This window comes from Furipterus horrens, unplaced genomic scaffold, assembly GCF_987537825.1.
Source record: "Furipterus horrens unplaced genomic scaffold, mFurHor1.1.pri manual_scaffold_7, whole genome shotgun sequence".
NCBI classification, from domain to species: Eukaryota; Metazoa; Chordata; class Mammalia; order Chiroptera; family Furipteridae; genus Furipterus; species Furipterus horrens.
In genome coordinates, this window is record NW_028327177.1 from 48023992 (window position 1) to 48050820 (window position 26829).

Consider the following 26829-nt stretch of genomic DNA (forward strand, 5'->3'; position numbering starts at 1 on the left):
ATTGCAGACCACAGTGCTCTTGGCTTTGGGATGGGGTGGGGCAGGCGTGGGGGCACAAGGACTGGACTGGGTACTGAGAAATCTAACTCTAAATCAAAAGATTTTAGAATGAGTCCTTTAAAGATGAACTCTGGACTGGAACACAGACCCTCTCATTCCTTTTCCATCCCATCTTTCCTAGTCTCAAGTCTTGAAAACAAAACAAGGAAAAACCCAGCAACAGAACGAAAATCACAGGAGCAGAAAAGCAGAGAGCCCGGTGGTTCTCCAACAGTCAAAACTGGCCAGTTTCTATAACGAGCACCTTGGCGTGTGTGAGTGGGATGGGGAGGCACAAATAAATACCACAGTAAGTACAAACAGCTCCCACTCACTGCTCAAAGGTAAAATAAAACTAAAAGAGTAAAGTTATAACTCCCATAAGCCTATTTGCTGAGTATAACTTCTGGTTTTTCTCAAATACATTTTTTTCTGCTACACAAAACAGTGAACTGCTCCTCCTACACAGGTTATGTTAACAATACTTGCAGTTTTCTTAATGTCCATGTCTGCCTCTTTCTTATTCTTTCTATGCATCCCCATTTGCACCACCCTTGTTCCCCTTTTCTGTGTCCTTATGCACCAAGTTCCTTCAAAGACTCTTCTCTAGATCCAACTCCTTTCCAGGCTTGCAGGGCTAACACTGGCTCTTAAGGTCACCTCCTCCAGGAAACCCACCCTCTTGCTGCTACCCCACCCTACTAGGTTCCATCCTGCTCCACATGCTCTGAAAACAGCCTCCAATATCCATCCCAGACAGCCCTGGCCCATTATTTATCGACCTCCCGTACCAGCCACATGCTCCTTGGTACATGCTTGGCTGTGCTCGGTACATATTTGTGGGTGAAAAGGGAGGAGGCATGCCAAGAGGGCGAGGGGAATGCAGCAAAAGCAAGCCAGGTGCTTAAGAGAAAGACTAATTAGAATTTATACTCTGTTGCTCCTGTTAAAGTGCTTTCATTTCCACTTTCAGCTTGTGAGGGCTGGTAAAGAACTCTGCCTGATCCTAAAGGACTTCAATTCAATTCTAGCCTTTAAGGCTCCTGACAGCCTCCATTCTCACGCCATCCCCCCTCCTCCGCCCGCCTGCAGCTGTCTGGAAGTTTCCCATGATAGTGGGGTACATCAACCTGAGCTCTGTTTGGCCTTGATCAGCCCTAGACTCACAGCTGCGAGATAACAACTGAATTCAATAGTTTCTTTTTTTCTTTCCCCAATAAAACAGCCCCTCCTTCCCTAGGACCCCGGAGTCGGGCCATTTGCGGCACGGCTTCCTCCCCGCTTGCTAATTCCCTCAAATAAACTTCTTTTCTTCCACTCGCTGCGTCCTCGTGGTTCTCTGAGCGACACCGTTCTTACAGCTTCCATGATGACTACCTCAAGAGGGAATTATTTTGCGACTTAACAGTAGTGCTGACCGGAAGTGGCCACCCCTGGACAAAATACTATCCAGGTAAGAGGCAGCGGTGGCACACAGACCAGAAGTGCCACCACTTCCCCTTTACATTAAAGCTTCTTATTGGTGCCAGAAAGTTTTCCAATCAATATTGAAACAAGAATAACTTCTGCCTTATTTGCTATTTTAAACAACTAGTCATGGTTCCTCTGCTTAAATATGCTAAACACTCTCCACCACTACCTACCAAAAAAAAAAGAGAGTTCCTGTTTCATACTATTTTTTTTTTCAGATTTAATGTGTTTTATTGATTAAAATATTACATTTGTGCCAATTTCCCTTCCCTCTGCTCCCCTCCACCCGGTGGCCCCCCTCCATCCAGTTGTCCCCCCCTTTTAGATTATGTCCATTAGTTGTGCATACAGTTCCTCCCAATCTCTCTCCGTCTATTCCATTCCCTCCTACCATGATCCCCAATTCCTATATCGTCTCCCTCCCTCTCCCCACTCCCCCTCCCTGTTGACCTCCCCCCACTATGCTTCCCTTACCCACAGTTCCTTTTCCACTCTCGTTGCCTGTTTAGTTTGCCTTTGTTTCATCTCCCTAGCTTCTGTTTTTTAAACCAGTCCCTTTAACATCTCATATAACAGTGGTTTGGATCTAATGAACTCTTTCAGTTTTATTTTGTCCTGGAAACACTTTCTCTGTCCTTCTATTCTGAATGACAATTTCGCTGTTTCATACTATTTTTAAATGACAGTTTCCTATTCTTTCAACTTTTTCACAAGGAAACAGCGTATGCTCTATTATTGCAATTCTGATAGTAACTCTAGTTTCATCTGTCCATTTTGTAAGTTTTCATGACAAAAGGTAAAGCCTCAGACATGAAACTCATTACTTGAAAAATATAGAGCACTTCCATGCCTGACACCTGGGTACCACATTCATGTGATACATTGTATATTCCTTCCTTTAGAAGTCAAAATCCTATTTCAATGTCATGTGAATACACTCAAAATAATTAATTAGAGCTTCTGGGAGATGATCCACAATGATATTCTAAGTAGGAGGAAAGCTTTCTTGTCATGTTAGAGTTGAGGCTGTGAACCTGTGCCCCTCATTTCACAGATGAGGACACCAGGCCCATGAAATGCTTTTCTCCAGAGAGAGGCAGGTTTTTCAACTCTCAGCTCAGTGCTTTCTCCACTATTAACATCATCAAATGCTCCATTCAAAGTGACAGTGATATTTCTCACTCTGTAGAAAGAGAAAATCACCATGTCTACATTTCTTATTGAGAATGGCTTCTCAGCAACGGCTCTTTACTGATGCACACTGGGGGTCATCATGTCCTGATGGCTGTGTGGCCCCTTCAGCCAGAGTAGTGTCTGGCTCAGATTATTTTGTGAAATTAATTATGTCTTCAGTGCTGGCCATCTCCCTAGAGGCGGCTCTCGTGATTGAAAGAATTGGGAAGGCATGGCCTCAATATAGGGTCAGGTATGACAATCCCACTTAAAGAGGTGAGATTAACCATGATTTGGGGAGGGGCTGTGGTCTGATTTTCCTGGATGATATGCAAGCCAAGTCTGTCACCTCAGGCTTCCATTGGCTGCTGAATCTGATTCAGCATCTCAATGTAATTCTTGCCCCAGTTTAAATAAATTAAATGTGATGACACTGTCAATCAAAGATTAATATTAATAAGAGTTTTGAAATAAAGTTGTTGCCTTATTATGGGGGGGGTAGGGGGTGGAGTAGAATAGAGGATAGCCTTGAGCTGCAAATGAAAATGTAACTTACCTTTTAGGTTTCTTTACAAAGAGACAAAGTGAGGAGACCCACTTCTGACGGTATTGCTAAACACTCAAGAAGCTTCCTCAGAACACCCGTCCTTCCAGACATTTCAGACCCGATTTACCACAAACAGACTGCTGGGTCCCCACCTCGAATTATAGTACAAGGAATTTCTAATCAATATGTTGCTTTCTCAGTTAGTAAATACTATAAGGAGGAAGTACTCCAAGAACTCTGACATCATAGGCCTTCCTACTCCAAAAGGTTGAGAATTACATGGAAGTGGACTGAGGTTTCCCTACCTTCTTGTCATTTTACCAATTTCCAACTTAAATGTGGCTTAAAATTTAATATTAGGGGACAAAATATATCTTGAGCATAATTGCTATGTGGTATGTCTTGGCAACAGAGACTTTTTCTTGAGAATAAATCTAAAGATTTTGTTAATTCTGATAAGTGACATTCATAAAGGGAGAAAAATATATCAGCATAGTGTCAGATGCAAAATGACCCTAGGAGCAATTCTGTTCATGGAATGACTGTGGGGTACAAAAGAAGGAGCCAGTTATCTAAAGTCAAAAGGCCCAGGATCAAATCCAGCAATTCCACCTACCTGCTTTATAATCTTGGCCAAGTCCCAGGTCACCTCCTTATTTGTAAAATCTATTAAATAACAATGTAAGTGCTTTCAAGGCTGTGGGGTTCAAATTAGACATTGGAATTAGAAGTGTTTTATCAACTACAAGGAGTTTAAAAAATGTTACTTGTTGTTATGATTGTAACAACTTTGGTTTTTCAGTTTTTACTGCAGTTTTACTCATACATAATGGTCCATTTAACTTTTGGTAATTTTTGCACTTCAGGGATGCTGCCACCAAAGATCAAGAAATGCGTTGATTCATTGGCCTGAATTACAAGATGATTTATCTGACCTCTCCATACTGCAAACTGTGAATTTCTCACTTCCTTTTTCTCTCAGTTTTACAAGTTTACAATTTTGTTTCAGCTTCTGCTGAAGAAAATCCCCAGATTTCGACCCTTTCTCTTTCCAATGTCATTGCTTCTCTTTTATGAGGCAAAAGCTGGAAGAGAATTATGCAAAGTCTCTCTGCTCTGAAAGTATCAAACTTCCTTTGCAAAGCAATAACTTTCCTATTTCAACACAAAAAGTTCAAAATGCTTCATTTACTACATGAAAAGCAATGGGTAAAAGCTGCTTTAGTTGGGAAAGTGAGTGGGCTGATGGGTTGGGGTCACAATTGGGCTCTTGAGGGCATTTTAGAACTCATCTTGAGACAGGAAGTGATGAAAACAGCTCTCACATGAATGGCTAGGCTACTGTGTGCACTCACCCCACTTCCTGTCTCAGTTGCCATTCAGGGAGAACAGTAAGGGGAAGGCAGTCAGGGAGAGAAGGAAGAAGAGGCCAGATGAGAAACTGGCAAAAGTCCCAATGCTGTCCCTTACCCCGCTCTCCTATCCTTCTAGCACTGGCGCTGGAATGAAGTAAACTGGTTTGTTTCTATTCCCCATAACCTGGCTTGTTTCTATTCTCCATCTCCCACGGTGAAAAACTGATGAACTGAACTATATCCTTTGTGAACACTCAATTTCCCAACTCTTTAATGCAACTGATGTGATTGACAATGCTAATGGAACAAAGTGTAAATATATTATATAACCTACTAATTGTTTATAGAGTTCAAACACAAGTGGACTTACATAATACTTCTGCTTTACTCTATTTCCACTCTAAACAGTTAAGTGGAGAAAAGCTACAGGAAAGGCTATATTATTCAGTATCTGGGCCCCAGGTATTTGTTTATCACCTTGGGCCAGCTTTATTAATATTTACTATTCTCATGTTATTCAGTATGGAAAAATGACAGCATTAATTAGTGGCATATGAAGGAGAAGAGGAAAAACAATTCAGAAACAACTTTCTTTGTATGGAGAGATCCTTTTAGAACAGTACATGCAGAAGGAGGAGGGGTATTGGGTAGTACCAGTCATAAAGGGAGTTGACCGTATGTATCACAGTGGGACTGGTCATTGCATGTGGTTAACAGAAAGTGGAGGTGTGAGGTATGTGCTTTCCAGCCCCGCCCCCCCCCTTGTTTTACAACAAGAAAAGCCACAAGCTAATTAAGCAGGTGATAATTAAGGGTGAGGCAACGGGTGGTCCCACAAGCTCTACTACCTTGAGGGAAGGACTGGGTTAGGTTTGCACCATGGATAAAGATGAATTCAAAAGGAGATGGTATTTTATTGTAAAGAAAATGCATTTAATGCTGAACTCCCCCTGCTTAGGGACTTCCTGGGTTCTGCTGACTGCTGACTCTCCTACTGACACCTAACTCTCCATGCACCTAACCTAGATGTTCCACCAGTTCTAACTGGTCATCATGACTAGGAAACTCTGAGGCAGATAATCAGGAGCTCATCCAGCATGAGCTGGACTCCATACACTGACCTAGATGGAAACCAGTGGTAGTGGCCTTGACTGCTCTTTGCCTCTCTTGAAACTTACAATATGAAAGATGAAAGTCATGATCAATGCCAGCATCTGTAATAATTTACTTTGAAAGCTACAAAGTCTTATAAATCAACCCCCCCCCCCGCCAATTCTCTTCTAAGTTAGAAAAAGTTACCCTTTGTAGTAACAGTAGTAATTTACAAAGTTAAAGAACAGATACAGAGGTCTTAACTTAAAAAACTTTGACTATGTCAAGATGTGTTTTGAGATAAGCTACACAAAACCAAATACAAAATATCCATGTGACAAAATAGAGTCCTTCTCAGGGTATAGTACACACCCCAGTTTGAATGACTTCCACCCTACATAGCTGTAGGCACAGGTCAGATCCTTGGCCACATTGTATCATCTATGACGACTCAGGCCACACATGTCCCCCTTTTCTACACTCCTGTCAACCCCTTTCCCTTTCTGAGGAGCAGTTCTGACAAACTTTACTACACTCCTCAACTCTCTTATCCAATAAGGGACGACCAGCCCAAGTCACCACCCCAGGTAGAGGGCCTCAAATATATGACAAGTTTATCAGATTTCTGCTTTCTCCCTATCTACATAAGATCTAGAGCTAAACCCATCCACGTCATCTCTCCTTACTGCAGAGCAATGGTTTTCAAACTGTGGTCCTGGGACTCTTGGAGTCCCCTGGAGCCATTGAGGGCCAGCTTAGAGAGTTAGAGAGGGTTAAGAAGTCAAGGCTGCTGGACCCTTCCCTTTCTCCAGTTCCACAGCAGTAATTTTGCTTCTTTCCATATTAGATACTGGAGTTCCAGATGACATTTGAATTTCCTATTCAGATAAGGAAACTGCTTAAGTCCTCAAGTTCTGGTTGATGTGATAAGGGCTGAGCAGAATGACTTTATCACACACCTTTACTGGAATGATGGGGACTGTCAGCCCCAAGGTGTCCTCAGCTTCCACCAACAGAAGTACTTATGCCTGAAGTGCTTATGTCCACACCAGCTCGTCTGATTTGACCCCTGACAACATCTCTCTAAAGTATGTATTGCCATTCCCATTTAGTAGATGAATAAACTAACCCAAGAGGTAAAGTACTTCTTGAAAGTGGCATGGCTATTGAGTGGCAGAGTCATGACATAAACTATAGTCTTACGATGTAGCACTCCAGCTCTGCCCACAACACTATTGCAGCGTATGTGTTAATCCTACCTTACTTGAATGTACTCATTCTTTCCTTTGATCTCATCTCCCAAGAAGGCCACATCAATTTCCCAACTAAAAGAGGGTCTGAGAGAGAAAATGGGAGTAAGAAATAAATATCATAAAGACTGCCCTTTCCTATAACTTCTAGAAATCTCTGTGCTACTTTGGGTTTTATGGTACTTGGCCTTCCTGTGGCCAACACTAAGAAACAAGGAAAGTACTGAACATGACTAATGAACACAATGAAACTATTAAAAGTAAGTAGCTGGCATCATTCATATGTGCATTTCCTTGGTATTACCAAGGGCATGGCTGAGTTTCTGGGTAACTTCCCTATGCTCTAAAGTACACTTGAGGAAACACATGATTCCAGCATAAACAAATTTGCAACCTGTCAGCTGGTTCTAGAAATATTATAAATGAATATATCTTAGAATCCTAAAGGCATATTCAACAAGAAGGACTGAAAGTGGGTAGGGTAGAAAAGGAATACTGTTCCGTTTTCAAGAACATTGAGGACAGAAAAGGTTCAGTATGTCAGATTAGCAACTTAAATATCACATATACATCATTTAGAAGGTGCTGTGCTTACACTGAATGGAATTGCTTCCCCAAAATGCAGCACAAAGTGGTCAATTCAGCTGCATTGTTTCTATCACTTGTGCAGAAATAATATAAGTATAAAGGGATTGGCTTGTATAAAAGAAGATGACATTCAAAGTCAAAACAACACATGAACATGCATTCTGTGTACAACACCCAGACTGTCTCTAAGGAAGTGTACACATAACCACTTCTTAGAAACACTCAACAGAAATGCTTTCTCCTAGAACAACACATTCCCTGTGAATCTGAACCAGGCGAGGTCTTTGCAAATTTCCAGACATACTGGCTTTTTCATACTTCACCTGAGCAGAAAAGTCAATTAGCTTTGGAAGCAGCACTTTGCCCCCTTCATCACTCTTCAGGAAATCCAGCAAACTGCCTGTTGGTAGAGGAAGAACAAGTTAGTGTAATTCAAACACAAAAGAAAACAAAAACAATAAAATTCAAATGATCATTACTATTGGGGGAGGACCCCAAAAAATGACTGGCTTTTCAATTCCGTGTGGTTATAGTGCCTTTTCCTGAGGTTAATTGAGTCCAGTCCCCTCTTACTTGTTACCTTTGATCTGATTTGAAATGTGCATATGTTCCAGGTAAGAAAGGGTGATGGTGTCTGAGAGCAATGCATTTCAGAGCACTCTGTACCTGCCACCAAGGTACACTCACGGCAGCCACCTGATCCTTAGAGCCTCTCTGAGACAGAAACAGTGAGCTCTCATAGCAGGCTTACCCTTTGCAGCTCCTCAGCCAGGCTGGCTCCCACCTGTGTCCACCAAAAGCACAGAACTTGGCATATGCCAAAGGTGCCCCATGAGTATTAGATGGACAAACTGTGCTTGGAGAAAAGTTAGACTTACCTAAAAGGTAGTGTGCCCACAGAAACACTTTCCTGCTTCCTATGGCTTCATCTCTAAAGCAAGACCTGCCTTGTCCCTTAGAATTGAAAGTGCCAACCCGAGGGCAAGCTAATTACCTGGTCTAAGTCATTGTAAAGCAGACATGTCTTTGTAGCTATATCAGAGTCCTTGTGAGGATGGATTAAAGCATGTGCCATGATATTTGGCAAGTACTGAGTGCTCAATAAACATTCTGCTACCTCATCCACAGCATGAAACAATGGTACTTAGCCCTCAGATAGCTAAAGGACCGAGTGAGATCACCCAGGGAAGGCACTGAGAAAAGTGCTATATAATGAGTGCTCAATAAAGGTTAGGCATTATTATCAGGAGAAACACATATTTACATTTATGATTAATAGCACTGTAAGTTAGTTAATTTAACTAGTATTAATGGAACTCTTACAAAGTGTATAATCCTGAGATTAGTTCCTGGGCCATATAGTAAGCTAAGACACAGGGGCTGCGTCTTTTTTTAAAGAATGTCCTTTCTGGGAAGGACTCTGAGTGACTAATATTTTGAAGTATTAACATATATTAAGAAAATGTAATATTCACCTTTCTAACCTAGTCAGCTCTGGTAACACACTATAATCACTATGCATGAGATGAGGGTAATTCTGGATTATTGCTTATGTTTCTTTTTCTTCCTTCATTTCTTCTGATTTTTTAAATCATTTTGCAGCTTATTAATGTCTGCATATACTGAAATGGAGACACAGGGATGGTGATTCAAAACCTTTTATCTGACAGTGAGAGCCATGAGGGAAAAGATGGTTGCTTGAACCTCTTCATTTTCTGTGATTACATAGGAATTCAATCTCAATAAGTTGTTAAAAATGTTCACATTTTAAAGTGACACCTTGAACATTTAGATAATGCTGAAGAGGAAAGCAAACTATTTTTAGGATTTTGAAAACTCATATTTTAAACACCTAATAATAAAAATATTTATTTATCTGATAAATATTTATTGGTGGCCTAGTAGATATCGAGTACTGCTCTTAAGGCTCTAAATATAGAGACGAATGTGGGGAAAATAGGAAGACTATATATTAACTTTATAACACAGATTACTTGTGAGGGTGTGGTTTATGAAAATGCTTTGTTTTCCCATATTTTCTGAATTATTTTTTGTTGCTGAGCATGCTGTTTTACAATTAAAATTATTTGAGTGTTCTCTGAACATTTAGACACTTTACTTTATGAGGGTTAAGTCTTTTAACAGCACTGGGCTGTGGGGCGCCTCACCTTTGGCCATGTACTCTGTGATGATGTAGATGGGCTCCTCTTTGGTGACCACGGCATAGAGCCTCACCAGCTTGTCATGCTGAAGGGTCTTCATGAGGTTTGCTTCCTCTAGGAATGCTTGCACAGACATGGTGCCCGGTTTCAGGGTTTTTACAGCCACTTTGGTACTATTGTGATAGTAACCTAGGAAGACAGAAAGGGAGGGTGTGCTTTATCAAACTGAAAACCCAAAGTCTTCATGCAGAAGTACAAGAAAATTTAGTTACAGATAGAAAAAATTTATATAAAACTCTATTAGTGGAGGCTGATTGAAGGGTATATGGGAATTAATCTGTACCATCTTTACAAAATTATCTAAAATTATTTCACATTCAAAAAGTTTTTATAAAGCAATAGTTTAAAAAAAAATCTAAATGTACTCCATCATGGGGACTAAGATTTCCTTCTAATTAATAAAATGCTCTTTATCCAAGATTTAAAAAAACACACACGTGCACACATTCACACAGATAATGATCTAGAAGAAAATACACCAAAATACACCAAATACTGGCTATAACCAGTGGTGCAATTGTGGGTGATTTAAATTTTGTTCACCCTACCTTTACCTATTTAACAAGTATTCTATGCTGAATGTCTTATTTTTATAATCAGAAAACAAGCTTCTCACTAAAAAATTATTTATATACACTAACTTGAGAGTACAATATAATAGAGTCAAGCATTTCCCAAAGGTTTCAAAGGGAACTGGACTTGGGGGATTCTCCATGAACAAAGAGCTCTGTGCTGAATGTTGGGAACCACTACCTGCCACACCTCTCCCCCACCCAGGAGTGCAGCAGAAGTGTTGTGAGCCCTTCAGTGAAGAAACCTGTCTGACTCGGCTAACCTCAGCATTTCCCGCACTTTCTTGACCACAGAACACTTTTTCATGTATCTTTTCACACCCCATGCAACACACTTCTAGAAATCCTGGCTCCTTAAAATAGTTCCCCCAAGGTATCACTTTTCTGGGACCTGTCTCAATTATGTACTAATTCTGAGCATGATTTTCCTCTGGGAAAGCCTTTTCTCAATGTTTTGGCAAGCCAGAAATACAGATAATCATATTCTCCTTTCCTTTCTTCTGTTCCCATACTTCTCTTAGAAGTGCAAAAAAAAAAAAAAAAAAAAAAAAAAAAGCGAGGAGTGAGTGGTAGCTGATCATCACCAGGAATCTCCCTGTTCGGTTACCTCTACTAGGTGTGTTATAGTTTTAGAGTACCTGCCCTAAGACAAGTACAAGTATAAGAAATGGTGATGTTTAGTGTCTCTTCCCCCTTTTGAGGTCATGTGATTATCTGTATATGTATAGCAAAGAGAGATGACCAGAGTCATGCTCAGTGAAACATCAACAATGATAATCTCTGGGTGGTTACATTTGAAGTGGCTTTTACTTTCTTTTGTTTTTTGACATTTTGATTAAATGTGTAAATGAATATAGTAGTCTACCCTTATCCATGCTTTGCTTTCTGCAGTTTAAGTTACCCATGGTCAACCAAGATCCAAAAACATTAAACGAAAAATTCCAGAAATAAATAAATTCATAACTTTTAAAGTGTGTGCTGTTCTAGTAGCCTGATGAAGACTTGAACTGTTCCCCTCAATTCCCTCCAGGGTGAATCATCCCTTTGTTCAGTGTATCCACACTGTAGATGCTTCCTGCCCATTAGTCACCTAGTAACCATCTTGGTTATCAGATGGACTGTTCCAGTATGGCAGTGCTTGTGTTCAAATAACCCTTATTTTACTTAATAATAGCACCAAAACCAAGAGTAGTAATGCTAGTGATTCAGATATGCCAACAAGGGGCTCTAAAGTGCTTCCTTTAAGTGAAAAGGTGTGATATATAGGGAAAAACACAGGGTTTCGTACTGAGGTTTCAGGCAACCATTGAGAGTCTTGGAATGTATCCCCTGTGGATAAGGGGGACCTACTGTATGTGTCCTCCCTTTATTTCAAAAGAAATTAATTTTTAGAAGAAATTATGTTGATTTCCATACCTTCAAATTGGCAAGAAAAATTATTACTTTACAGCTGTCAACCTAGTTAATAATTTTTCTGGTCCTTAACAATGACTTCTGTTAAAAGTTTTCCTTTTATATTCCACTTTGATTTATACTTAGTAAGAGTTTGTAATGCCCTACAGAAAAGCAAAGAATGCAGTATATAAAATAAAATAAATGTTAGAACACACAGATGAGACAGTAATAGACAGCTGATAAAATACTGTCCTAGGTCATTTTTAAAAGCCACACCTACACAAAATAATGAAATTATGAAAATATAAATTGATTTTCCATTTAAATGAACAATCACAAACATAGTGAGGTAGGATAGTAAGTAGCTAGGAAAATTCCTTGGCAAGTAAAATAGGGAAATTGAGAAAGACAGCTGAGCAATTTATAGCCAATATAGGTCATCTCCCTAGAGATAACATCTAAGCTTTAGAGGTATTTCAGCCCCAGGCCCCAAAAAACCAGACGGGTGAAGCCAGGACTGGATGCAATGACTAATGACCCCCTGCCCTGGCACTGAGCAATCAGTGGACACCATGACCCTAAATGGCCACACCTGGAAAAGCTGATGAATATTCTATTGATATGACCCCTAAGACCTCCCCTAAACTGCCAGCTTTTAAAACCCCTCAAAACAAAGGACCCACATGCTTGTGCCTTTCCCTTCCTTCTCTTCTTCCCCAACAGGCATGCTTTTTCTAAACTCTAAGGGTCCCCATGAGACTTGCAACCAGAGCAGCAGGCTAACCCCCTGAACCTGTCTCCAAGGCCCCTTTTTTTCTGACTTTTCAGTGAGCCAAAGCAGCCCCAACTTAACTCATTTCTTTCCTATAACATTTCTAGAGAGACAAAAAAGCCCCACCTTGTCTCTTGTTACTTCTTCTATCCTACCTAGGCCCTTCCTTGTTTCACTGTCCCCAACTTTAATAAACATATTGTCAAAATCACATGGACTTGTGTTGTGAAATCTTCCCTGCAGGAAGTAAAAAACTGGCCTTAGGCAGACCTGCTAAGGGCTAGAACCCTTTCTAGTAACAATATGACATTTCCTATGGCCCTTAAGAGTAAATCTCACCAATAAAGATCCTGTAATATTACATTTAAACCAAGAATATTCCATCGTAAATTTGTTTAAATGTTTATAAATAGGTCCCCAGTTACATGAATATATCTGTGGTGAAGCATAGCAAGAAAATACTCTTTTTGATATATGAAACCGACAAAGGACTGGAAAGGACTAGTGTCCAGAATATATAAAGAATTCCTACAAATCAGAAAGAAAAGTGAAAAGACAGTCAAAGACTTGGATGAGCATTTCCAAAAGAAAAAAAAATCCAAATGACTAATTAACATGTGAAAGGAACTCAATCTTATTAGTAATCACAAAAATGCAAATAAAGCCATAGGGAGAGACCACGTTACAGCCAGACAAAAATTCGGAGTGCTGGTGAGCACGCATCCTTTGGTTCAGAAACTGGAGCAGCTGCCTTAGGCCCTCTCCCGTGCTCCTTTTGGGCATCACTGAAATTCTGTTATAAAACTTCTGTCTTTAACAATATCCTCAAGGGGCCCATGAAGAATGCTGACAGAGCAGCCTCAGAATGCAATTATCTTGAGCAACCTCGACCCTTTCCTGCCACACCTGGGCTGTCTACCTGAGGCTCTTGTAATTTGCTGGTGAGAGTCTAAACTGGACAAATGCCTGGAAACTAAGGTGGCAGTATTTAACAGACTTGAAGATGCAGCTCCGATGACCCAGCAAATCCACTCCCGGTCACCCTAAAGAAACTCATGCACTCCGGCAGCAGCACTGCTCATAGTATAGCCAAACCAAGAACAACTCCATTCCATCAGTACCTAGTGAGATCAATGGATAAATAGCTGTACATCTTGCATATAAATTCAACACAATACTATATAGTAATGAGGGTGAATGAATTGTAGCTACGTCCCAAAACATGAATGAATCACAAACATAATGTTAATAAAAGATGCAAGATCTAATAAAAGAGGACATTTGGTATAATTCATTTACATAAAGTTCAAAAACAGGCAAAACTAACCTCTATTGTTTGGGGATGCTGGCTCAAGTCGCAGAACTATAAAGAAAAGTCAGGTCATTGTCACAAAGTTCAGAAGAGCAGCTGCCATTGGGGCACAGGAGTGCTTGTGACTGGAAAGGGTAAGTGGGGACTTCTGGGTGGTGGCAAGTTTCCACTGTGCGATCTCAGTGGTCACCACACAGGTTTTCATTTTGTAATTATTTGTGATACTGAATATTTGTGCTGTGTGCACTTTTCTGTCTGCTTGTTATATTACACAGCAGTAAAAGTGAAAGAAGCAAAATTATTCTCCTTCACTCATCATAAAAGCAGTGGAACTCATTGAGACCTTTACATAACATAAAATTATGGATAAAGAATAAAGAAAAATGCTTTCCACAGGTAGGAGGGAAGGTTATCAGGAAATACTGCAGCTGCTAAAGATATTTAAAATGCTGATAAGGAGTTTGACACAAACAGTGAATAAAACAGCTGTGTCAAACAGCCCAAGAACGGAAGCCGCTTCCACTTAATGTTAGTTAGAGCTGTGACATTTAAACAGTAGTGCAGATTTTCATCCTGATTTTTATTCAGTATACAGGTTCAATTCACCTAGACATGGAGATTTGGGTTGACATTACAGATGGAAAATGATTTTAAAAACTCTTTTGAAAGCAGTGAAGATTTTTTTATGGAGTGCCACTATGCCACAGTTAAAGAACACGGGTGGGACAATCTGAGAAAGCTTACATTGTGCAAGGGTGACTAATGCGCTAAAAAGAAACTAAGGAAGATGGTTTTTAAAAGATGCATGTAGTTGATTTGGGAAATTAGCTGGTGATTAGTTTTAATGCAGTTGGCTCACATGAAAATTTATCAAGCAAAATTCAATTAAAAACAATTTTGCTCTCTTCCAAAGTCTTTTCATAGACCAAGTGGTAACTGAAACATCACCCTTAGCTTCACTGGTCAGTTAGTTCCCCCAGAATCCAATAATCCACTGAGGAAAATGTCACCAGGCCAGATGTCAAGAGGATCACATCAGCAAGAGGAAACAGCTTGAGGGAGAAACTCCTCATTCTTTTATCCCCATCCCCTCCTCCCTCCCATGCTGCAGAACAGGTCACTTCCTAATATTTGTTTAATGTATTTCAGACCAAAACTATTCAGTCTATAAAATGTGACTGGTAGTTTATGAACCATTCTTCATGCTTCACAAAAGAATCAACTTACTTGATTAACAGTGCTATAAAATTTAATTTGTTCTCTTTCTGTGAATAAGAAAAACTAGCTTGCTCTCCCTTGAGAAGTAAATTCTGGCAGCTCTAAATTGCACAGACCTTGCCTTTGAACAGAACGAGACTCACAAACACATATGGGAAAGGAGGCATTTTTTAACCTCTGACTTATAGCAGAACATCACCAGTCACTGTTCTTTTGGTTTTATTTCCAGCATTCCTCTGCTAAATGAATTCAACATATTAATGTTCTTTCAATAGCTAAGGAGGAGATTCCTGACTTGACAGCCAAATTCACAGGCCCATATCTGCAAAAGACCCCAGATCAAAATTTTCTATTTTTCCCTTTTGTCTTCTTTCCCTTCCTTCCCTCCTTCCTTCCTTCATTCCTTCCTTTCCCCCTTCCCTCTTTTCTTTTCTTTTCTTTTCTTTCCTTAATACAAGGCTAGAAGAAGAAAAGCACAATATAAAGCAAACAACTACCAACATCAATATCCTGGCAGTGATACTGTACTACAGTTTTGCAAAATGTTACTATTGGGAGAAACTGGGTAAAGGTTATATGGGATCTCTTTGTATTATTTCTTTTATATATGTGACAGCTTTTTGAAATACAATTTGTATACCATACCCCATTTATCCATTTAAAGTATGTAATTCATTGGTTTTTGTATATTCAGAATTGTGGAACCAACACCACAATCAATTATTGAAATATTTTCATCATCCCCCCAAAGAAACTGATACTCATTAACAGTAACTCCCCCATCCTCCCACCTCCCACCTAAAGCAACCACTCATCTATTGTTCTCTACAGATTTGCCTATTCTGACATTTCATATAGATGGAATCATAAAATATGTGGTCCTTTGTGTCTGACCTCTTTCACTTAACATAGTGTTTTCAATGTTCATCCACTTTGTAGCATGTGTCAATATTTTATTTCTTTTTATTGCCAAACAATATTCTGTTGTATGACTATGCTACATCTTATTTATCACTTCATCAACTAACAGACATTTGGGTTATTTACACTCTTCAACTATTATGAATATTGCTGCTATGAACATCTGCATAAAAGTGTTCTTGTGGACACATGTTTTTATTTCTGTTATTTCTTACAACTGTAAATGACTATAACTACCTCAAAATAAAAGCTTAATTAAAAAAACAAGACACAACTTGTGTTGAGTGGGAAAATCCGAAAATCCTGGGTAATCTTTTCCCTCTACTTCATAACTTTTGCTCTAAGGTCATCATTTGTTCTTTATAGTAAAATTAAAAAGATCATAATAACAAGAGTTATTTGAAAGAAGTTGACTGGACTAAGTGCTTACCTGTATCACCTCATTCAATCCTACACTATTTCTACAAGCTAGGTTCTTTTATAACCTCGTTTCAGATGAGCCTCTGCAGCCATTCTCTTTTAAAACTTGTTAGCGAATCAAATGAAGAACCCAATTAAAAATGGATAAAGGGCTTAACTAGACATTTCTCCAGAGAAGATATACAAATAGCCAGTAAACACATAAAAAGATATTCAACATCACTAATCATTAGTAAATGCAAATCAAACCACAAGAGACACTATCTCAAACCCATTAGGTTGACCTCTATAAAACAGAAAACAAAATAAAACAAACAAACAAACAAACAAACAAAAAAAAACCCAGCAAGTGCTATTGAGGATGTGGAGAAACTGAAACCCTAGTGCACTATTGATGGGAATGTAAAGTGGTGCAGCCACTGTGGAAAACAGTATGAAGGTTCTTCAAAAAATTTAAACATAAAATTGCTAAATGATCTAGCAATCCCACTTCTGTGCATATAAGAGGTCTGTCCACAATGGAATACTATGCAGCAGAAAGAAAGAACTCCTACCATTTGCGACAACATGGATGGAACTGGAGAGTATTATGCTTAGTGAAATAAGCCAGGCAGCGAAAGACAAGTACCATATGATATCACCTAACACAGGACGCTAATGAACAACACAAACAAAAGAGTATAATTGAACCAGAGGCAGGTAAACAAGGAACAGACTGACAGTGACCAGGTGGGAGGGGGGAGGGGAAAAAGGGGGAAAGAAGGAGAAGGGTCTAGTCAAGGAACAAGTATAAATGACTCATGGCATGGACAACGGGGTAACGAGGTGGGGATGAACTGTGGAGGAAGGGGTGGGAAGGGTGGAGGGTGAGCGATGGGGGGGAAAATGCAACAACTATAATAGAAAAAAAACAATATATAAAAAATAAAAAATAGTAATAATAAAAAAAGTTCTGTCCAGAAGGTATCCAGCTGCCCTATCATATTTTCCTGAATCTCACTGATGATCTGAAATATTTTCCCTAACAAAGGTGATTTTAATTCTGGGAAAAGCCAGAAGTTGCAGGATGCCCAATCTGGGCTGTAGGGGTGCTGGGTCATCTGGGTGATTTGATGTTTCACCAAAAAACTCTGCACGAGACATAATGCATGAGCTATGTGCTGTCATGATGAAGCTGCCAATCACCAGTTGTCCATAGCTGTGGCCTTCTGAACATGCAAATAGTTTCCACGGAGGAATGTTCAAGCTTAATGCAAAATTTTATGCAGACTTGTTGCTTGACTTGCTCAGTCATTTTGATTGCAATGGCCACACAGTACATGTGCTCACTCAACAGCATCTACCAGCCCCACTGACTAGTACAGTGAAGTCATCATTGTTCACATATGTGCACTCCAGTCCACTCTCCTTGGCTGCCAAGTTACATCAATGCTACGTAAACCATTCTTGTTATATTAACAATGGCTGAGCTTTTTCCAGACAGACTTCATATATCCAAAACAATTAAAAGCAGGCTCTCAAAGATAAATAAAGGTGTTTGTGCACTCACGGTCATAGCAGTATTATTAATGACTGCCAAAGGTGAAGCAACCCAAGTGTCCCTTGATGGATGAATGTATAAACAAAATATGTTGTATACACACGATGGAATATTACTTAGCCCTAAAAAGGATGGGAATTCTGACACATATTACAACATGGTTGAAAATGGAAGATGTTATGCTAAGTAAAATAAGCCAGTCACGCACACAAAAAGACAACCACTGTGTGAGTCCACTTATCTGAGGTTACCTAGAGTAGTCACATTTATAGAGACAGAAAGTAGAATAGTGGTTGACAGGGGCTAGGAAGAAGAGTTGTTTTTTTAAACAGTACAGAGTCTGTTTTTCAAGATGAAAAGAGTCCTGTAAATTGGTTATACAATGACAGAAGTGAGCTGTGCACTGAATTATGTTACGTGTATTTACCACAAGAAAATCTTAACAAATCTATTCAAATAATAAGTTTTCACAAGGTTTTTACCTACTTTCAAACAGTTTAGATAAAAAGTACCACTCTGGAGAAAACGATTACATATTTTTCATTCTCCTCCCTTTTATACTTCAGCTTCTCCCAGGTACCAACTAGGTACATGCTAAATAAAAATCTTATACCATCAGTGTGACTATTTAGCATGTGATCTGGTGGAAGCCTATGAACAGAAAAAGGTGAGACATTGGCAGGAGGACTTTATGTATCTAGAATTTGAAGCAAAGAGGTTTTCTCAGTCCCAGAAAGGACCAATGTGCTTGAGCTTGAAATGTCAATTTCAGCTCAGGTTTGAGCTACTCATGACTGAACCAGAACCATGCTGTGAACAGGTTTAGTCAGGCATATGTCCCCCACTGCTATCTTGCACATGACTTACTGACAGCTCACATTCTCGTCAAGTGTCTTTAGAATGGACGTGTTGGGCTGGCAAATGGCACTGCGAGCACCACCAGCACACAGCTGATAAAGAGGTTACTTGCTAGGAATCCATCAAAAAGAGTTTAAGAAAATACATGAGGACTATCATAATCCCTTTCTCTCAAAGTGATAATTCCAAGACCAGCAGATCCGACCTCTTATCTCTTGGAAGCAAATAGCATGTATTTCAATGCCTTTATCACAGCTTCACAGCTGAACACTAGGAGGTTGGAGCAAAACTCCAAACCATCACTTTATATGCAGGGCTGCTTTTCTCTTCTTGGCAGATATGCAATTCTTTTGCTCACAAATATACATGGGAAGGTCTAGCTGGATTACTTATAGTTTGAATTCATAACTAAAATTGGAGAAAATCCACTGAAATATAGCTTCCAAAGGCTATAGTCAAACAAGGTAAAGTGAAAATATTTAAAAAATAAAGTGCACAGAGCCAGCCTCTATAGAAAATGCTTCAGCTACATAATCTCATTTTTGCTTTCAACAACAGATGAGAGAGTTGTTTGCACATTTTACTGATGAGGAAACTGAGGCCAGAGAGGTCAAATTAACTTATAGATAGCTTAGCAAATAAGTGAATCCAGGTCTCTGGGATATCGGAGCAATAGCTGGCTGGCTTCTTCACTGCCCTGAATGACTTGGGCAAGTTGCTTGTCTGGTTCTCAGTATCCTCATTTATCCAATGATGACAATAATTTATATCATACAGTATTACTGTGATGAGTACATGAGATAACTGATGAAAATATTCTTGGCAATGGGCCTATAGACACCATACAGCTGGGACATTCTTTTCTCTCCTGTCTTCTTCCTCCCTCTCCACGTCTTGCCATCTCCTCCCCACTCAAAGGTGAATACAGAGAGGAAAGCCCATTCAAATGCACTCCGAGGCCTGGAGGCCAATTAAATGTAATAGTGAACATGTACTTTCCTGCCAATAAAGGGATAAGGCTGGAAAGCGGAGGCTGAGGAGAGAGGGCAGAGTCCCTGGCTACCAAAGGAGCCAGTGGGGTGGGAAGAGACATGGTCTGGGGACTGTGGGAGGGGGACAGGGACAAGTGAGCTTTTTAGAGAAGTTACAGCTTCCAAAAGGGAAGAGAATTCAAAATGAGCAGATAATACTGAAACCATTTGGGGGAAGTTCTTTTGGAGTGCAGGATATTTACACAAGCTTAATCTCCCCACAGCCTTTAGTTAATTAACAAAAGGGAGTGAGAAAGTAACAGTTACAATGGAGAAATCTGGTGGGCCTCCTTCAAATTAAGGGGGTGAAAGGATTAAGCACAAGAGAGAGAAAGAGAGAGAGAACTCATAGACAAAGACAGCAGTGTGGTGACTGCCAGCGGGAAAGAGGGGTGAGGAGAGGTAGAAGAGGGTATAGCGGGGATTAATGGTGATATACACCTACACACCTGAGACCTACATAATTTTATTAATCAACGTCACCCCAATGCATTCAATAAAAAAGAAATACAAAACAAACAAACAAACCAACCCTGAACCAACTAATATTCTGTGTCTCCTGCCAGATGCACCGAGCACACAGCGTCACCTAGTACTATTCATGCACAAAGGCATAACCTGAGCCAAATCACAGGAAACATCAGGAAAAATCCAGATAAGGGACATTCCACAAAACAAGTGACGTGTGTTCTACAAAATGTCAGTGTCATAAAATATAAAGAGGGGCTAAGTGAGTGTTCCAGATTAAAGGAAACTAAAGATATATCAAGTAAATGCAAATACATGATCTTAGCTACAAGGACATTATTGGAATAATTAAAGAAATTCAAATATAGACTGTATTAGATAATAGAATGATTCAATGTTAAATTTTCTGAATGTGATCACTGTATTGTGTAAGATAATGGCCCTGCTCTTAGGAGATACATGCTTAAGTATTTACAGGAGAAGCGTCAACACATCTATACCTTACTCTCAAGTGGTTCAATCACCAATAAAATATGTATGTGTATGTGTGTATATATATGTATAAAGATAAAGCAAATGTATCAAAGTATTAACTGGTGAATCTAGGTAAAGAGTATATACAATGTTTATTATACTATTCCTGACCTTATACTGTAAATTTGAAAAAAAAAATTAAGAAATAAATACAAATACCTAGGGAAAAAAGAGAAGGTAGCATTTTAAAAAAATGAGCAGATAACACCTTGATGGTTCTTCAAAAAGTTAAATGTAGGATTACCATATGACCCAGCAATTCCACTCCTAAAAGAATGTATATACCCAAGAGAAATAAAAACATTTGTCCACACAATAATTTGTGATTGAATGTTCATAGCAGCATTCTTCATAATACCCAAAATGTGGAAACATCCTAAATGTCCATCAATAGATAAATAAACTGTGGTATATCCATACAATGGAATAACATTCAGCTTCACATCATAATGAAATTCTGAGCCAGGCTACAACATGGATGAACCTTGAGGACATAATACAAAGTGAAATAAGCCAATCACAAAAGGATACATACTACATGAATCTGCTTATGTAAGGTACTCAGAGTAGTCAAATTCATAGAGACAGAAAGTAAAATGGTGGTTGCAGGAGCTGCGGGGAGGGAGAAATAGGAGATGACTGCTTAATGGATGCAGTGTTTCCTTTAGGGGTGATGAAAACATTTTGGAGCTATATTGAGGTGATGGTTGCACAACAGTGTGAATGTAGTAAATGTCTCTGAATTGTTCACTTCAATATAATTGATTTTATGTTACACGAATTTTAACTCAATGAAAAAGAGCAGAGCAGAAAGAGGAAGGAGGAGGATAGCATGACTTAAGAAACTGAATGGGCAGAGACCACACCTGGAGAGACCACTCCCAGCCATAAATATGCTAATTGGAATGGAAATAAAGAGTGCTTGCCAACTGGTTCTGAAATATGCGAACCAAATGAATGTGAGGTGCACAATTCTAATTAACCAGAATTCTGTAACTATGTTCACAATACTTACAGTACAGTAAGAATTAATGATATGCTCAGTCATTATCTGCCATATTTAAAAGAACCTCGACTGAAGCAGTGCCAACAAGAGAAAGTGGGCAAAGCTGGGATCCCAGGGGCCAAGACTTTAGAGGAAAAACCTCTTCTTCATAGACCCCAGGGTGGGGCAAGTCTAGTATCTGCTCACCAGAGGCTAGACAGTTTTTTAAAAATATGTTATTTATTTATTTTTAGAGAGAGAGGAAGAGAAGGAGAAAGAGAGGGAGAGAAACACTGGTGCACAAGAGAAACATTGATCGGCCACCTTTTGCACACCCCCAACCAGGGACTGAGCCCACAACCCAGGCATGTGCCCTCCTGACCAGGAATCGAACCGGCGACCTTTGCCTTGTGGATGACGCCCAACCAACTAAGCCACACCAATCAGGGCAGGGCTGGACAGTTTTTAAAAGGTGTCTACTCCTCTTTAGAAATTGTGTTTGCTTTCACACACACAGAGCTGGGATAGAAAGAGTGATATACTAAGATGTGTATGACTTAACATGTCATCATTTCCAGCAGTAACTGCATTTTCAATTAGAACCATGAAGAAAACATAATGCTTTAAAGAGCAGGGGAGAGGGGGTATTCTTATTACAGAAGAAATACACACACATTTAAAAACTAGAGAAGACGGCTGGGCAAAAGAATCCCCTATAAAAAGCCACTGCCGTGATTTTGCCAGCCTGAGAAGGCTGTACTTAACGGTAAGCAACGACTCATTAATGATGGCACTTGGAGCATCTTCAAAAACTTTCTTGGTGAGAAATTGCAATAAATGTGAGGCTTCTTTAAGCTCACTAGCAAGGATGGTCCTAAACCAAGTGTCCCTTCCCTGAGATAGAAGCAAATTTCCAGTAGTTAAAATGTGTGTGTCCATAAACTCTGGTGCTGAACCATGAAAGAGTAGACAGAACAATCAGGATAAATACCCACTGCCCTGTTTCTTATGAAATGCTCATTCTGAAAGAGAATTACTAAGTCACAAGGAAGAGAAAGAGCCTAATCAAATAATTTTGCAGGCCAGTTTTTGGTTCTAGGTGAACAGAGAAAAACAAAAGAAGTGATGCTTCCGACGCAGTTTAGTGTTTGGCTGAGAAAAATGATAGAAAGTGGCTCGAACCCTTACTTCTCTCCTGTTGTTGCCTCCAGAACCACACACTCACCCATCCAGACTTCCCCAAACTGCCCAGCTCCGAGCTTCTTCACCAACTTAATGGACTCCCGTGGGATCTCCCAGGCATCTTTATCCCATGGCTTTTGTGGTTTGGGACTAATACAAGCCTTCTCCAATCTTCTGCACAAGCCATCTGGTTGCTCTAATTTGAGAGAGAAAAATAAATGTTAAAAACAATCATACTTTGTATTTTACCAGTATCTATGGGGAAGTTCTAACTATTAGTCTCATAATACCCAACTTGCCATAGTTAGGAACTTCAAATGCTTATAGGCGTATCTTCTTTATAATCACAACTTCTGAAATTCTTAAATGAAAGACAGTTTAAAACATACTTGATTTTATTCATTCATACTGTTAATCTATTGTAAAACAATAAACATAAAACAGACAAACAAAGGCTGGTAGATCGTCACACTTAATAAAATGTAATTTCAAATTGCTGAGCCCATGTAGTGCGTCATGGCCAAGTGGCAGGGGCTTGGTCCTGTCACACCACCCCAGAACACAGCAAGCACTCAACACACAGGCCAGATGAATAAGTGATGGGATCACAGAGAAGGAGGATGGATTCCACAAAATCTGGGGTAGCCTGCTCTCTCCATCTTTTGGGACCAAAGCAAACTTATAAGGTGTGTTCCCCTTGTGCAGGCTGTAGAAATAAGCAGTAACAACAGCTGCCCACTACCACCAACTTCAATCATACAGGGAATGAGCCTAAAGGTTGGTCAAGGGTTCAGCTTAATAGGGCTGGAGAGTGGCACTGGTCACAGAGGACCAATGACCTATCACTGCTAAATATTTTGGTGTTGCCGCTATTCGAGATCTTTTACTTTTTCGCACACATACATCTGCAAGTTTGCATTCTTTTTCCAGATAGTTAAAGATGTGTTGTAAAAATATGCATTACATAAAAACAGTGTTCATTTTTCTCTTCATAATTCTGAAATATCAATTGTTAAACATCAGGGATTTGGTGGGAAGGACTGGAATAATTATTCATAAGATCAAATCTGACTTTGAATGTATATTTAATTATAGATGAATTTAGAATCAATTATAGAACATGATCCTCCAACTTTACCCAAAAGAAATGCAATGCATACAAATTTCAATATAAAAAATGTTTGACACCATATATTTACCATAATAAACATTATGTGTCTTGTCTGACCTTCAGTCTTTACTTACTTTGGTAATGCTTAATCATGTCACTGATACAAGGGAAAGTGATTCTTGGTGAGATGTAATAACCGCCATTGTCCAGACTTCTAATTTTGTAGTGCTTAATAACGTCACCGTGCACAGGGTCATAATCTCTGACAGACAGAGAGTAGCTTCCTATGAGGGACAAAGTACATGTTGAGATTACACCTCTATTTTATAAGTAAGATCTGCATTATATAATACTGTAGTATCCATTTTGCCATAAAATATGCCAAATATAAGTTAAGTATGTATATAGGACATAATTTGAAAAGTCCTATAATAAGTCTACATAATAAATAAAGCTAGCATTTTGTCGGCTCTGAAGTTTACCAACATACTGTTTTCCTTCTTCATGATAGTTTTAAAAATTATTTTGCTGAATTGAAAAGTTGTTTTGATTTACTTTCTCTTAAAATTTCAAGATTTATTCTATACAGTAATGTAAGAGACTCAGCAAACATAAAGCGTATGAGAAATGGCCATACTTATGCTTGTTTCCTATTACTTTTAGAACAAAACTAATACTCTGAATTTATTATTTGTTATCAAATTATAAAATGTCACTACCAGAACATAATATATTCTTTTTAAAAAGAATTCTAGAACAGTTTATAAGAATGATTTTCTAAATAGTGTTTTTTAAGAAGCCTTCTTCCACTTTTTACCTTTCAATGTTTCACTTTCTCTGATAAGGAAAGCCCCAGCGCTGTTCCCTGGTGCCAGAAGCTGCCTTTCTGCATCTTTCCTGGTTATATCCTTGAAAAACCACCTGAGAAGACATTTCAACAGTTCATGGGTGTTATGCTCCAGGGAAGTAAAAAGATAAAGAATAAACAAGAAACACAATGCAGCAAACAAAACCATCAAAGACGACAACATGTAAAGACTCACTCTTCTGTTTCCAAGGTGTTGACTTTGGCTACGTAGTTGCTGGGGATGAAGCCTTCTTTCTTTGTTGAAAGGGATTTAGCTTTCCACCACTCTCCATGCCTGGAACAGAAACACACATCAAAAGAGTGTCCAATTACGCAAGAAACACAATGGCAACTGTCTCCAGGTGTTTGTTATGGGGGGTGAAGGTAGGTGAGGATGATTTCTGGAACCTCAAAATCCAGTGGGAAAATACACTCCTCTTGCTGAAATGAAAATATGTTTAGAGACTGAAGCAAAGAAAATGAGCCTCCCAACTGAAGTGTGGGTCACTGCGCTCAGCGCTGCACAAACAAGATGGTGAAAGAGGTTCCCATCCTGCAGAAGCAAAATGCTTGTAATCTCATCCAGGATATCCAAGAAATGCTTTAGGATCCTTATAGGAATGGGAGTCAAGGGGATAATGAACCATAGTTCCTATGTTATAAACTCCTTTGTCCAAACATCTAGTTTCCAAAGATGGATACCTTAGAAAAGGAAAAGAGAAAACCATACACAAATTTCATGCAGGCAGGCCTCATCACTTGCTCTTGCCCTTAGCATGGAGCGGGGGAGGAGGATGCGGCAGTGAATGGATGGGTGCCTGTGAGCCTCAATTATGTTTCCATTCAAATTCCCACATGTAGACAGATCCTTGTCAGCAAGACAAGGTGGACTACCACTCACATTAACCTCTTCCTATTATATGCCTACCTATATGTATCCATATGAACATACACACATAATCCTCACATCAATCCAGGACAGATGAATTGTCATTCCCATTTTATAAGGGAAGAAACTAAGGTATAGAGTTGAAGTGACTTGTGAAGATCAGCAGTAAATGGCAGGGCCAGAACTAGGACCAAGTTCATGCTCAACCAGTAACCAATAATAACTCTCAACCACTTAGCACCTTATAGGTAATAAAGGGTCTCCCTCCTCTAATCCTGATTGGCAGGCGAGGGTGACCATGTGTGCAGATTAGAAAAAAAGCAGCTAGAATTAACATACTCGGAGTTCTTTATTCTCAGTACTGTACTGAACCCTAGTCAGTACTAGTCTGACTAGGGTCACAGGCTTGTGAGTCAGCACAGATGGAATTAAGGAAATGATGATGTCCAAGTGCCAGCCACATGCTGAGTAGGAGCTTTTGCAAGCTGACCACTGCTTCAGCACAGTGCCCTTACAAATCAAATTGAGTTGGACCCATAAATCCAGTCTGAATTTGAATAATGCAACTAAATAAAAATGACATTATAACAGCATGCACATTCCGCACACATCCAAACTTCTTAAGGTGGCATAGGTGGATAAGAAACCAGTCTCTGTCTTCAAAGGGAAACCTTCAAAGAGTGCTCACAAGCACACTTCAGAGGAAAATTCCTCTGGCCCTGCTCCTTCCACTCCCAGCCCTACTGCAGCAAGAAGGATGGGAGTCCTCATGCTCAAAGAGGGGGTCTGGAAGCAAAAAGTGGGGACAGTGTGTAGGACTCAGTGGCCTAGGTACAGGGGCAGCAGGAACAGCAAGTCTGGGTACACTTACTCCTCCAATATTTTCATCTTCTCTCCTTTCCTGAAAGACAAGTCATCTGGGTGGATGCCATCATAGGGGTACAAGGCTACCACAATGTCTCCTTGCTCCTCTGGATCTAAACAGAATGTAAACAAAGACCTTTAAAAACCCATCAACAGAAATGTTTTGACAAATCC

The 26829-nt window shown here is 39.6% G+C and overlaps 1 protein-coding gene across 3 annotated transcripts in view; it reads right to left on the minus strand.

Annotated features, from left to right (window-relative positions):
- The window catches only part of LYN (LYN proto-oncogene, Src family tyrosine kinase), a 135566-nt gene that overhangs the window by 46466 nt on the left and 62271 nt on the right, over positions 1-26829 (minus strand). For all 3 annotated transcript variants that reach the window (XM_090283680.1, XM_090283678.1, XM_090283679.1), the window contains 7 exons: positions 26663-26768; positions 25099-25197; positions 24873-24976; positions 24190-24339; positions 22988-23140; positions 9683-9865; positions 7838-7914 (listed from right to left, as the gene is read on the minus strand). In XM_090283680.1, the coding sequence (XP_090139806.1) occupies positions 7838-7914; positions 9683-9865; positions 22988-23140; positions 24190-24339; positions 24873-24976; positions 25099-25197; positions 26663-26768 (872 nt within the window). The remainder of the gene's footprint in view (positions 1-7837; positions 7915-9682; positions 9866-22987; positions 23141-24189; positions 24340-24872; positions 24977-25098; positions 25198-26662; positions 26769-26829) is intronic.